This window comes from Hypomesus nipponensis, chromosome 3 (genome assembly GCF_054491055.1).
Source record: "Hypomesus nipponensis isolate SF chromosome 3, ASM5449105v1, whole genome shotgun sequence".
Classification (NCBI taxonomy): domain Eukaryota; kingdom Metazoa; phylum Chordata; class Actinopteri; order Osmeriformes; family Osmeridae; genus Hypomesus; species Hypomesus nipponensis.
In genome coordinates this window covers 17,430,699-17,444,880 of record NC_140363.1, presented here as the reverse complement: position 1 = coordinate 17,444,880, position 14,182 = coordinate 17,430,699, and the positions used below count along the sequence as shown (strand labels likewise).

The following is a 14,182-nucleotide window of genomic DNA, read 5'->3' as shown; positions in this document are numbered from 1 at the left end:
CTTCACAAAGAAAGTTTGTCTTGAAGATGAGTTTATTATTTGCCATCTTTAAATCCCACAACTTAAATATGGGAATGCATGAAAACAAGAAAAGGAAATAGGCTGCCCATAACTGTAAGTTGCCACCAACAGATGGGATATCAAGCATTGCCATTTCACCACTAGGAATGTGCCACTTTGCATATACTACTGTTTATGCACGGGTCAGTTTAAATTACTAAAATAATATGTACAGGTTCTAAACATAGACATCCTTTCAAACCCATATATTGAATACAAATATATATATAATATGTATCGTATACATATTTAGCTAATAATATCATCAGTCATAGCAATTGTTCAAACAGGAATTCTACTCATATTCCACTACAAGGTGTATGCGTGAAGTTTCATTTCAGTGATCTGATGTTGATGGGACTCAAATTGCAAACACATACCTGTATTGTAAGGAGGACAAGCATTGTTCAATCTATTTAATTATATTATTTGACAGTTTTAGTTCACGTGTTCAATCCCTCGGAGAGTAACTGGCCCATAAAGTTATGAAGCACACCGTTTAACACAAGGAAATGTAAAAAGAAAATCAAAAGAAACTTTAAAAAAAAACACGGTTTTACACTTTAAACAGAATTCACAAACCGCCTGTGGCTTGGTTGGTTGACAAGGAAAAATGGTCTCAGGATTCTAACAGCATGTTTGTAAGGGGAGGCCATGACTCTAAATGGTGTTATGACAGCTAGAGGGATGTCAAATGGAGCTTGGTTGTGCGGCGGAGAGGGACTCAGTCCACCTCCATCTCCCCAGAGAGAGGCTTCGTCTGCTGGGTACCCTTGGCCTCTGCTCCTGGCCTGGCTGGCCCGTTATGGGCTCCGTTACTCTTATCGCTGTCCTCGGGGGCGTCTTCAACTTTGGGCTTCGGCCTGTTGATCACTGGATGGCACACATCTTCCAGTTCCTGAGGAAAAGGGTTAGGAGTTGGGAATAGGGTCAACACAGGCAATGTTACTCGTTTTTAAAGATTCGTAGCGATCCTGTGCCACCAGTGAATGACAAATAGACTAGGGGTTGAGTCATTGACACACTCACCTGTATTTTGGAAATTATGTCTGCTACTTTGACTATAGGATCCTGGGCGATGGTGAGCTTGCTCTGGGCGTTCATCTTGCTGTTCATCCAGCCCATGATGTCGTTCACACTTTTCTCCACATAGCTCATCTCATCTCCGTTCAGATGCTGATAACGCTCATCCTTGCGGGGGGGAAAAGTTATTTTAAAGATTGATGGTCGAATATGAGTTTGATTGATGGTAAGTCAAATCTATTGTTTGATAAAATAAACACTGACATTGCTCAATGTCAAAGTACTGGCATTAACCTAATCAGTTCTTGAGTGTGCACAGGTTCCAGGGGACTGGCAGATCTAAACAAGGATGGAGGAGTGTACTGGATACTAAAAAGGTAAGTAATTAAAACGATCCCAATGGAGCAAGGGTTAATTTCATACAGAAAGGTTGTCGGAAAGGGGCTAATACAAAACCTTCCTTAACTCTAATCTTTTGGTCAAACTTTTGTCGATACAATGCTACTACGCCAAAATACCAATAACTAAAAACATTGAATTACCTTCTGCTTGTAACCCTCCACAGCTTTCATGTATAGTTGTAGCTTTTTGCCCAGCTCCTCAAATGCCCTGGGCCTGTCCACCTGCTCTCTGTGTCTGTCCTGAATGGGCTGGCCAAACCTCTGGAGAGACCAACAAGCAAAAGGATTCGACCAACGTTAGCATTTCTGCCAAGACAAAAATCAATGTGAATTCCCTCAGCCGGGCATGGAGGGGGAAAACAAATCAGTCAGGGGTAGGCGGCACTCCAGGCAGTTGTTTGACAGCGTAATGGATTGAACCTTTTGCTACTGAAAACTGTTCTGTGTGTTTGCCCTTTTTTTTTTTTTTTTTTTAAAGCACTCCTCTACTTTAACAGTTCCTGCGGAATTCTGGAAATAGAATGTGCTGACTGTAAACGGACATCACACACCTTGAGCTCTTCCAGCTTGTCTACGTAGACCTGTTTGGCCTGGTCTTCTCCCTCCTCGTACAGCCAGTTCTCCATGTCTTCCAGCATCAGTGTGAGCCGGCTGCTGTCCTGGTTTGGAAGGTGGGAAATCCAAATCGCGCATCAGTATTCACAACTAAAAATAGTTGACAAGTGATACAGATATTTATACCAATCTGAAACAAAAACAAAAAAAAGTAGCTAAATGTTACATATACTAAACAACTGATCCCAGTGATATTTACCTCCTCACTGATGTACTTTTCATAGATGCTACACAGTTTGTCCCGCAGGTCATACACGTACTCTTCCACGGCATTCTTAGCATCGTTCCTTTCTTTCTCCAGCTTGTCCTGGATGATCATCTGGCCCTGAGAGACCAAGAGGCAGATAGAGAGAGAGTGAGACACGTAGTGGTGCCCAGGGCCGGTCCTTGGTGACATAGGCAGTCGCCTAGGGCGGCATGAAGAGGGGGGCGGCATTTCTCGAAGTGCATCCATTAATTAGCTCTCCCGCACTACCAGCAGAGGGCGCCAACCGCACCACATCATATGTCCGTGGTTGGCAATGTGCTGGGACCGCTGCTGCTGGTGCCTCATTGACGCAGTCTTTTTTTCATAACAACTCCCAGATGGCTTAAATGGAAGGAAGCCATTCACTTCTGTATGTAGGACATTCAGAGAAACATCTTCTGTGTGAGTCAGTCAGAAGTGTGTCTGAAAGATGGGTCAAACCTAAATCTGAAAATAACAGATGCCTGACTCAATTAACAAGGATACTAACCAGTAACACTAGAGGAACAGAGGACACTATTGATAGTTGCATTCAAGGATACTGACAGACATATGGATTACCTGTCTTACAGAAACCATAACAGATGAACTTTTAAGACTAATTGAACGACATTCACTTTGCTTTCCCTAGTCGAATTGGAATGCTGATTACCTTGAACCAAAGGATCACCATGACTCAGGTGTTCAGAGGGGTGGCAGGGGTCAGAGTGCGACTCACCTCAAACTCGACAAAGTCGTTGAGCATGTCTCTGTCCAGTTGTCTTGTAGTGTTGGCCAGGATGGGGAGATCGACACTTTTCACCTTGACCTTCAGCTTGCTTCCCCCTGCCGCTACCTCCTGTGGCTGAGACCCTTCCTGGGTAAGGCGATTAGAAAAAAATCAAATAAGGCTCCTTGTGTTTGATCTGTTTGTGTTCGTGTTTGACAGAAACACCTGGCGGAGGTGTCAGTGTCAGACTGTAAGGTTTAAGTGTGTTTGTTTGCAGTCGTTTGTGATGAAACTGAACTGACCTTGTTGCTGCAACTGGCGTCCTCATTCTGCTGTTCTCCCAGGTTCTGAGACTCCTGGTCTACCTGCATTTTCATCTGAGACACAAGAACACTCTTACAGACACACAATCCACTCAAAACTCTCACTGTAAGCCAGCTATGGAAGCAAATCAGTGAAATGTTTTTAATTTTAAAAGGCATTGAATACTTTATATTGAAATTCAAACCCCACCAAATGTGTTGGTTTTGAATTCACCTGTTTAAATGTAACAATAAATACAAATTCAAGGTTCTGAAATTCAGGTTGGTCAAATTCAAACAGTAAAATTCTGATCTGATTTGGATTTTTATGGAACATGATGTCACTGATTTGAGACCATACCAGCTCTTGTTTTGGGTTCAGTGTAGATGAATTTAAGCACAGCTCCACATCGATTAAAAATCCTAAAAGAGTTTGATTCAAGGTGCACACCTCTTCATCTAACTTTATATATAAATGATACGTATATGTTAAATGGGATCAATGTTTTGAATAAAAATGAAATGATCACTTTGAGTACAACATAAACTTAAACTTATTGTACATTAGAAGATGATTTGTACAGCAGACACAGCACAGGTTAAATTGAGTCTGCCAAGGAGAGGCTATGAAGACATGAAACAATAGCTTTTCCATCGGCTTCATGTATCCCCTGGTAACACATGCTATAAAGCCTGATACAAAGATCCTACAGAGAACCTGTGCTGACTGAGATCAACAGAGGATTGTTAGACCAGCATAGACCTTCACCTGAAGATAGGAACACTATGACAGGGGAATCACACACAGTGACCACAAACCTCCTCCATATAGTTATAGATGTCGTCTTCAATGAGAGGAGAGGGGTACAGCTTCAATAGCCGTAAATAGAAGAAAAAAAAAGCTTTGAGTGGACAGAAATACATACTGATGGACATTCATGCAATCGTAAGGGCGCTAGATATCACACGGAAGGAACTCAGGAAGGAATGATCAGATTCCAGTATGACAGGGATGGTTGCATCCATCATGTACAGTAGCAGAGGTTTCCAGTTACATCTAGTGCAGGGGTTGAATGTTGGACTGGGATGAAACGTTAAATAACAGTTTCTCCTCTGCGACCTTCTTACATTTACATTCAGATTTAGTCATTTAGCAGGCATTCTTATCCAGAGCGACTTAAAGTAAGTACAGGGACATTCCCCCCGAGGCAAGTAGGGTGAAGTGACTTGCCCAGGGACGCAACGTCAATTGGCATGGCCGGGAATCGAAGCGGCAACCTTCTGATTAATAGCCCGATTCCCTAACCGCTCAGCCTTCTGACTCCCCCCATTCTTGCACAGCTCTTACCTGGTCCTCTGGACGGCCCTCGTTCTGCACGGTAGGCTCCATCTCCATCTGGACATCGTCCGCTTCGCCCTTCTGCTTCTCAATCAGGGAGGCGCTCGACACACTGAAGATGCCATGCACGTTGACGCGAACTTTGACCTTTACTTTGGAGGAATCTCCGTCTGGCTGCGGCACCACGTTCTGCACTGAAAAGCGACCTGGAAACACAGAGACAGAGCCGTTTAGACAGAGCCGGTCGGAGTACGGTCTCTTTAACCACTGATGGAGTCACTTAAATTACAGACGGGCACTGAGGGGATCAGGACCAGACAATGGGCACAGAAGGTGAGGTCTGATTACATGGTGATTTCCTGTCCTGACGGAAATCCCACCTGAAACACTCCCTCGTGTATGAAACACATGTACGCACACACACACACACACACACACAGGCGAGCACATAACATTGAGACAAAGGTAAAGGCTAAGCTCTGAAAATGACTTCTAATAATGTCTTGTTCCTTGGGACACTAAGCCTTAATTACTGTCCAGGTGGGAGAGCACAGGGGGCTCAGGTGAACATAACCAGGTGGGAATACATCAGACTTACTTGCAAATGGCTTTGAAAAGAGTCTATACGCCATTTCAGTGGCAAAGCACAGATAAGTGTTTGGCTAAACTGCCATAAAAAGATGATAATCAGGCAGGTCTACCTATCCTAGTGTCTGGGTAAGGCAGTTCTTGAGGGCAGCTGTAGAAGGCTTCCAGGTCGAAGGGCTCTTTCTTGTGGAAGGTGATCACTTTGGAGAAGGGAGCAGCGTGGTTCTTGCTGTATACCTCACATTCTCTGTAACAGCAGAGGGGGACAAATAGAGAAGTATCGTATAGTCAACTAGGAAGTAGGAAAGCACTTTCTCAGTAAATACAGCTCAATAATAAAAGTATATTTGGGCCCTCACCCCACTTCGTCTTCTGAGGGAGATTTCCAGCGCAGAGTAATGGAATAAGGAACCACATCAGTGATGGAGAATTCTCGCACTTTAAACGCTGGGGAGAGAATAGCACACTACACACACACACACATCATGCACACGCAACACAAAACAGCACACACACACGTAGACACAGACAGAACCGTAGACACACACACAACCTATTTGTTAAATAGAGAACTACTAATAAAAACACCTGGAGAGAATTAATGGTGACAGAGGTGCAGAGCGTGAAATGTGAGTGTCTCATCTGGTTATGAGGGCTGGCTAGTTCTGTACCTGCAGAGCACAGCCCCTCGCTACAGCCTCATCTGCATTCAGGGTGGTGCTGAGATCCTTGCCAAAGAACTTAGAGATCCTGTCCTTGATGGCCGGAGTCCGGATGGCCCCTCCCACAACCTCCACTGCGTAGATCTCATCCCGGCTCAGCTCTGAAACGAAAAAAACGCACATTTGTCCTTCAACCTTTTCCCTTCAGCAGCAGTTCTCTAAATTAAAAGTTTAACGAAGCATTAAAACACACACTCGATTGTTCGATGATTGCTTTCAATGGTGCCTCCACCCTCATCAAGTGTTGAGCAGCCATTTCTTCAAAATGGCCCCTGTTCACGACAGGGAAGGAAGAAAAGAAAAATTTGAGATTAAATTATGAATACTTCACCATGACGAAGAAACCCAAAAATAAAACGGAAAGACACCGATCCTTGAAGCACCTATTCATCTTGCCGGTCACGTCAATGTCGTTCATGAAGCACTCGATGTTAAGAGGCAGGTCTGAGGAGTTAGCGCTCATCAGCTTCTTGAGTTTCTCACATTCCTGGTACAGTCTCAGCAGAGCTCGGGGGTTCTCCCTCACGTTCAGCTTATATCTGGCCTTGAAGTCCTCACAGAAGTAGTCCACCATCACCTCGTCGAAGTTACGCCCACCCAGGTAGGGATCAAAAGATGTGGCCAGGACCTGGGTGGTTCAGCAGAGGTACTGGTTCACGCACAGGTACAGGCAATGCAGTTGTGTGATCGTTATGGATCTCTTTATAGGATGTTTTGAGGATTAGTATGAGACTTACCTTCAGTTTGCCTTTGTTGAAGGCGGTGACAGACACCTGGTAGGATGAGTGTCCAATGTCCACAAACACCACGTTTCTGGGTTTCTCTTCTGGAGCGGGAAGGTCTTGCTTATAGATCCCATAAGCCAAAGCCACTGTCGACCCAGTCAACAAAAGTGTTAGAAAACTGAAAATGTGTTGAAATACAGGCTTACCTTCGTATGAACCTGCATGACAACGGTTGGACTTTCACAAATAAAGGACATTGATAGGACAGAATGGCTGACCTGCTGTGGTGTCGTTGATAAGACGCAAACAGTTCAAGCCTGCAATCTGGCTCGCGTCCATCACAGACCTCCTCTCTGCGTCTGTGAAGAAACTTGGGACCTGTGGATGATAGCTCTTGTTAGATGATTGAAAAACATCCTCAACTCACCAGGGGTTCTGAAACAACTTTATATAGAGACATGCTGTGTGTGTATGTGTGTGTGTGTGTGTGTGTGTGTGTGTGTGTTTAACACATCACTACTGTGATTCTGTCTACAGAAATTGGTCCTCAAACGGAGGATTGAATATTTTTGGCATCTTGTTTTTTTTAGATGAGGGTGGCATTTCGTCGTGGCTTACAGAGATGACACAGTCCACCACTGGTTTCTTCAGAGCGCTTTCAGATGTTTCCTTCAGCTTGGTCAAGAGCATCCCTGTGACCTGCTCAACAGTGAACACCTTGTCCTCATCCAGGTAGCGCACCTTTAAAACAGAGGCCCCGGGTTAGGTGCAGGATACAGTTTCAGTTATTCAAAATCAATCCGAAGCACACACAGCCAAAAGAGCATCCGCTACTAGCCTCTTCAACAAGGCCAAAGACTCCCACTGACATTTAACCATTATCTATTATTAGTCCATCCGACACCTGTTGCACTACGCATAAGCCACCTTATTTGCACTATTGACCATTCATATTCGTATTTTTATATATATATTATTTATATTTTATCATTTACATTTTAAATTGTTTCATTTTTTAGATTGTTAGTTCACAGGCTTAGTTAGACTACTGTACTTTTATACTTTTAGATAGAAGATCCGTATATGTTTATATGTTTATTGTTTGCACCTTCTGGCCAAAGTAAATGACGTGTTTGTGCAAACCTACATGGCAAATAAAACTTGATTTTGATTCTGATTCTGAAGGAGTCAGATTGTTTTTGATTTATCTTTTGATTCTGGTGCAAAACAGTGGTTTGTAGCTTGTTTGGAAACAGCAGGGCAAATAGCAATGATAGCAACAATGACTTAGTATGTGTGCAGTGTCATTCAATGAAGGAACACAACAGAGATGGATAATAGAGGGGCCCGGTACAGTGGAAAAAAAGCATTTGAAAGGGTACGATGGTGCTACCTTGATCCCAGTGTTGCCACTTGCCAGCTTGTGTAAGGTGTACGGCAGTTTGGATTTCTCCCCCTGGACAAATGGGTCGTCAAATGTTCTTCCATGAAACTTTTTGAAACCATGTACAGTATTTTTGAAGTTTGTTATGATCTGAAACAAAAGAAAGAATGGTTGTCATCTGTTCTCGAAAACAAACAAAAAAGTTAAATGGGGAAAAAAATATTTAAGTTCATCTAACCTGACCCTTGGCTGCATTTCCGATGATACGGTTTTTAGAACCCAAAGACACACAAGCCCTTAATGAAAACAACAAACAAAATATCAACCATAGAGGTGAAACAGCAATGACTGTGACAGATTTCAGACAGTAATGTAGAGTGGTAAAAAACAAGGTTGTCAGTTCAGGAAATGAGGGTTAAAAGATGTAGATTATTAGCTAGTTAATTTCACAAGGGATTCTGTGGGAGAGTTATAAACTAGGGCAGTAAGACAGAACAGTTCACCTTCAAAAAGTAAGTGGATCTGCAAATTAAACACCACTTTTCAAACTCAATGACTTGCCACACTTTCTGAACCGGTTTCCTGTGTGTTTCTTAGAGTTACCAAGACTCAAGATCCTCTCCATCAGTGGGAACTGACAGGTTTCTCTCATCTACAATCTTCCCCTCCTCAGCCATTTGACAATCACCCTCCAGTTTATGTAGGAATCAAGAGATTATAGAGTATACAGTGCAGTTCCCGTTGACATTGCTGATATTGACGTTCTGTACATACCAACAAATATATACCACTGCATTTTGCTATATTGTTAGGTTCCTCAACAACTTGTATTACTCTTCACTGCATTATATGTATTTGTTTTGAAATGTTGAACTATAGGGTACAATTAACCATATGTAACACCTCAAAAATATTGTGGATACCAGTAAACTAAGTTGATTCATAAAAACTGCTGGCTTAGCAGACAGAAAACTCAAAAACGCACGATGCGCAACACGCATACAGGCTCGAGCTATATGCGATGATCATCGCATAGGCTACAATACAAACGGAAACGTGTGTCTATGTTGCCTACATATTTTTTCTAATAAATATCATGGTTCACTTTAGACAGGACGTCATCACACCGTGAAATATGAAAATAAATATTGTAGGTTTATAAAAAATTAACTCCCTATCGCCAATTATCTACTACTATGTTATGGCAATAAATGCATTTCTAACTGGGTATATTGGATTACTTTATGACGTCGACTAACAGAGAGAGATGGAAAATGAAATACTATAACCAAGCAGGCTATACAATTCATTTATAAATCATAAACATGTCCATGGTCGACACATTGGACTGGACTGGTCCATACCTACGCCATCAGTATAGAGCGCTCACAGATGCACACATTGCGTAACGAAGTCGCAGTCACTGTGATGTCAATGATATACTTACGGTGTACATCTGTCACTGTAGTCATTGGCGATTGTTTCAATGCCGCCGCTCCTGGCAACAGCGATGTAACAATTTTGGAAACCCACATCAATACCCACAACTGACATTATGAGTGCAGGCTTCAGTTATTTTCCGTAACGACACTTGACACCTTTCAATGATGGAAAAAAAAAAAACGTAGATTCCACAATGCAAATAACCGTTTGCGTGGTTCTTATTTTGAATCAAATGTTTACACAGAGTCAGCGTAGAGTGAGCTAACGGAATTACTAGCTGTTATGTAAAGCGTGCTGTATATAGCCAACTCATTCGACCTAATCCCAGTGCGCGAGGATGTCCACAGAACGCTGTGCGCCTCTGAAGCTACAGTCGCCTATCAACCGGCTATCCTAACAAACATGCGCAACTGTATGGAGAAGTCTGGAATGCTTTAAACCCCGCCCTTTGCTATCTGTAATTGGTTAAGGGGAACCCATGGTTAGTATGATTGGTGCGACAGCCAATCTATAATACTAAATCGAAAAGTTCTAGAAAGAGACCCTGTTTTTTTACGTCACGGGTGAATGACAGTGGTGGCCGGATGGTGTTGAGCATCCTTTACCTACAATGACCTCATCCACAGCTCGGCTACATTTGCAACGCATGCAGAACGCAGCTTGAAAAGGGCCATGATCACAGGCTTGCGCTGTAGTCGATTTGCCTGAAGTATGCTAAACTAAACACGAAATACTGTTAACAGTTGGCTACAAACCAGAGAACAGAAAACATGCTATGGAAGTTTAACCCATTAAATACTAAATTTCCAGAGTAGGCTATTTACCCGATTTGTAGACAATTCTGCGTATTTGGATGAGTTATATTCTGACTAGTCTGGAAACTATGTAGATACCAACTTGATATTATTATTTATAACGAATAATTAATCTGCTCCCGCTAATAGTCTAGTTCTGATTGCAGAAAAACTCAGAGCAGCATCTGTGATGAATATAGTGGTGGAGAGAAAGACGAAACAGTGGTTAAACTTGGAGTGTTGGGCACGTTCCATTTATGAACATTGTTTCCTTTTCGTGTGCTCGTTTGTGTGTCTTCACATGATAATTTGGAGATAAACACAAGGAAATTATTTGTTCATAGGGCGTCTAAAAGTATGGGCTATAGCTAGTTAATGCACGGATCGGAGGAGCATGTCTTGCATCGCCCAACCCCAAACATTTCAGATAACTTTGTAAGCGAGGAGGAACAATTTTCTACAATGGAATACGCCCCACTTTCTGCTAGTATCATGCTTCAGTAGGGACTCGATCTGGGAATCAGGAAGTCATTGAAGTGCAGTTGTCTAGCTTGTCTGCTCTGCTAGGTTAGCTAACGTTAACGAACTTAAAATGGGACTGTTTGGGAGAACACACGAAAAGCCACCGAAAGACTTGGTAAGATAAAGGTATCTTGTAGTTTGTGGTGGTGCTATCGTGAGGTATTTGTCTAGCTTAACAAGCTAGCTAGTTAGCTCTACCCAAACTGTTGCTGATGAAGCTAGCCTAGCAAGTTAGCTAGCCATTGGATATTAAGATAGGGTTAGATGTCACTTCTTTTAATAGTATGTTTTTTAAATGTCAACGAGTGTTTAAAAAGCTTCGGTCAGTCTTGTGTTCATAGAAATATAGCGTTAGCCCGCCTGTTAACATGTGTCCAACTACCGTTAGCTATCTAGCTAAAATCAGTTGTCTTGAAATGTAAACAATCAACTTGACCCTAGTGGTAGTCTTAGAACGATTGTTTCCATTTTGTAACGTTGCCCGCATTGACGATAACTAGCCATCTTCTTGACGTACTTTTACATATTACACGTTATTTAAGGGTTACGGGCTGCTTTATTTATAGGCCTCTTTCGCAGTTTACCAGTGCTAAACAAACGTGTCATTCCAGATAAATGAATGGTCTCTCAAAATCCGAAAGGAGATGAGAGTGATTGACAGACAGATTCGAGGTGAGCAGAAGACAACACTCAGTTTTCCCAAACTATGAGTACATTTTCTGAAATCACACTTGGTCAAAATGTTCAACGGTAGACATTTTGGCTGTTATATAAATCATATCATGTTACCCCATGTTGTGTTGCAGACATTCAGAGAGAAGAAGAGAAGGTCAAGAGATCGATCAAGGATGCTGCTAAAAAAGGCCAGAGGGATGTATGTGTGATCCTTGCTAAAGAGATGATACAGTCCAAACGTGCCGTCAGCAAGCTTTACGCTTCGAAAGCCCAAATGAACTCTGTACTTCTCAGTATGAAGAACCAGCTATGTGAGTACGATAGAAGGAAACTGATCCAATTGCTTTAGTTGTTTATGATGGTATTGTGTGTGAGGACCAGGAGAGTCTGTTTTATACTTTTGTGAAACTTTTCGTTTTCCGCATACACCGTAAAAACCCCAAAACCTTTATTCTGAAAAATATTTTTTCAACCCTTCAAAACTTTTTTTTATTCTTCAACTTTTCTTTTTTCACACACAGTGAAAGGAGAACAGAGAACTAAAACCACATTGATTAAAGCAGAGCAGAGTACAAGAGTATAGTAGAGTCTTCATCAATGATGCCCCTAAAAGTTTGTAAAAAGTATTTGAGCTATGCAAGTAGGCCGCAAAATGGGAAAGGTCGGGAATGGTTGTAGAATGTACGTGTTTATGATACATCGCTGATAGATTCAAATGCTATGGTGTTCATAATTTGAAGAGGTCTCATGCTGCGTTTCTTTAGCTGTGTTGCGCGTGGCAGGAGCCCTCCAGAAGAGCACGGAGGTGATGAAAGCCATGCAGAACCTCGTCAAGATCCCCGAGATACAGGCCACCATGAGGGAACTGTCCAAAGAGATGATGAAGGTTAGGATCTCGCTTTTTAATCGTGTATTAAAAGCCCCCGGTTTATTCATTGATCTTGCCTAACTCTCTGTAAAAATCCATTTGAGGAAATACTTATTCACAGCGTCATTTTTTTTTTGTCGATTCTTGCCGACTGTTTTGTTGCTGTGCTGGTTTGTGTTTGTAGGCCGGCATCATAGAGGAGATGCTGGAAGACACGTTTGAGGGCATGGAGGATGAGGAGGAGATGGAGGAAGCAGCGGAGGCCGAAGTTGACAAGATCCTCTATGAGATCACAGCCGGTAATAAGAGCCCCTTCATTTATGAAAGCAGCATGTTATGCCGGTTGATGATGAACGTCTGGGGGTCAGATGGCTGAGCAGTTAGGGAATCGGGCTATTAATCAGAAGGCTGCCGGTTCGATTCCTGGCTGTGCAAAATGACGTTGTGTCCTTGTGTCCAAGTGTGTCACTTGCCTACTTGCCTCGGGAATGTCCCTGTACTTACCATTAGTCGCTCTGGATAAGAGCGTCTGTTAAATGACTAAATGTAAATGTCTGCTGTAAAGCAATACTTGTCAAACTAGTATTGCGAGCAAATAATCCCTTGTAAAATAAGAGAAAGTAAAATGTACTTTAAACACGTTTTAAAACAACATTGTGTAGGAGTGAACTGCAGAAGTTTACTTTCTATTTCACGTTCTGCAAAGAAGGGGAAAGGAAACATTGACCCCTGGTGGTTTATTGTGTTGCAGGTGCCCTTGGCAAAGCGCCCAGCAAAGTCACAGACGCCCTGCCTGAAATGGAACCAGCCGGAGCCGCCGCAGCCTCGGATGAAGAGTCAGAGGAGGACATTGAAGAGATGCAGTCTAGATTAGCAGCCTTGAGGAGTTAGGAAGTCCTCTTCTCTCCTCTGTCCTTCTGTCCGCCCAAGGATGTACAAAGACATTATCGGTGTGGTGTACCTGGGGGGTTTCGCACATTATGCTCTCCCTCTTCCAAATATTATTATTTTGGATAAAACTCAGACTGAGACGAGGCAATGCCATGTTTAGAGCTGAGTTTGATAAAAAAATAAAAATAAAAAACCAGAATGTTGGGACAGTTGGCCTTAACAAGGAACATCTTTGTTTTATCCAAAGCTTGGAATGCAGAAAACAAAAATGTGTCTTGCTTTTAATGAGTTAACGATGCGCCCCCTTCTGCTCTCTCTGTTTGCTGTTGTCATCGACTCAGATATCATTTAGGATTTCATGATCTGTGATGTAATTACACTCAAATGTGGTCAACACACTTAAAATGAGCAAAGTAATTCCTGAATTCTTTGTGTCTGAAACACTAGAACTAAAAAGAGATATATTTTCATCTTTGGCAGTTTGTCTATGTACAGTACATATGTGTCTTTGTTATATGTTGTCTGTCTCACATACAAAAGTGTGTTTGTCAGAGTAATGCATGCACCTCTAACGTTTTTACATTGAAATTCTGCCTATTAAAGTGTTTTGTCCTAAAAATGTCCACTGGACATATTTAGAAGGGGATGGTTCAATCAAAATATTTGCTATACTTATGTCAGACCTTATGTAATGTTTCTTTGTGTGTATACATTGTTTTGTATGTGGGTTGGAAATTATGAAAATAAACTTTTGAGGATGGATATAGCTTTGTTCCTTAGCCCCTTCTGTCTTCAAGGGACTGTTGGACGATTAGAATGCGATCAGCAGGATGGTATTGAAACGGATCACTTTACAATCATTGTTCCCTTTTGG

General features: G+C 42.2%; 2 protein-coding genes across 3 annotated transcripts; one reads left to right on the top strand and one right to left on the bottom strand.

The window, feature by feature from the left end:
* Window positions 1-21: 21 nt before the first annotated feature.
* Window positions 22-11,757, bottom strand: hspa4l (heat shock protein 4 like). 2 transcript variants are annotated; one of them, XM_084680985.1, is made up of 19 exons: window positions 11,664-11,757; window positions 8,354-8,411; window positions 8,125-8,265; window positions 7,350-7,472; window positions 7,010-7,109; window positions 6,744-6,877; window positions 6,390-6,634; window positions 6,202-6,278; window positions 5,956-6,107; window positions 5,644-5,750; window positions 5,398-5,531; window positions 4,706-4,902; window positions 3,358-3,432; window positions 3,065-3,202; window positions 2,299-2,424; window positions 2,036-2,143; window positions 1,626-1,745; window positions 1,090-1,251; window positions 22-958 (listed from the first exon to the last, which is right to left on the bottom strand). In XM_084680985.1, the coding sequence occupies exons 1-19, from the start codon at window positions 11,666-11,668 to the stop codon at window positions 785-787; spliced, it is 2,376 nt and encodes a 791-aa protein (XP_084537111.1). In that variant the 5' UTR covers window positions 11,669-11,757; the 3' UTR covers window positions 22-784. The 2 variants fall into 2 exon arrangements, with proteins under 2 accessions (XP_084537111.1, XP_084537102.1); XM_084680976.1 differs by lacking the exon at window positions 11,664-11,757 and adding an exon at window positions 9,563-10,220.
* chmp3 (charged multivesicular body protein 3) lies at window positions 10,599-14,074 on the top strand. Its single transcript, XM_084680998.1, has 6 exons — window positions 10,599-10,989; window positions 11,486-11,546; window positions 11,681-11,860; window positions 12,314-12,435; window positions 12,602-12,716; window positions 13,169-14,074. Exons 1-6 carry the CDS (start codon window positions 10,945-10,947, stop codon window positions 13,306-13,308), a joined length of 663 nt encoding a protein of 220 aa, XP_084537124.1. The 5' UTR covers window positions 10,599-10,944; the 3' UTR covers window positions 13,309-14,074.
* The last annotated feature ends 108 nt before the right edge of the window (window positions 14,075-14,182 follow it).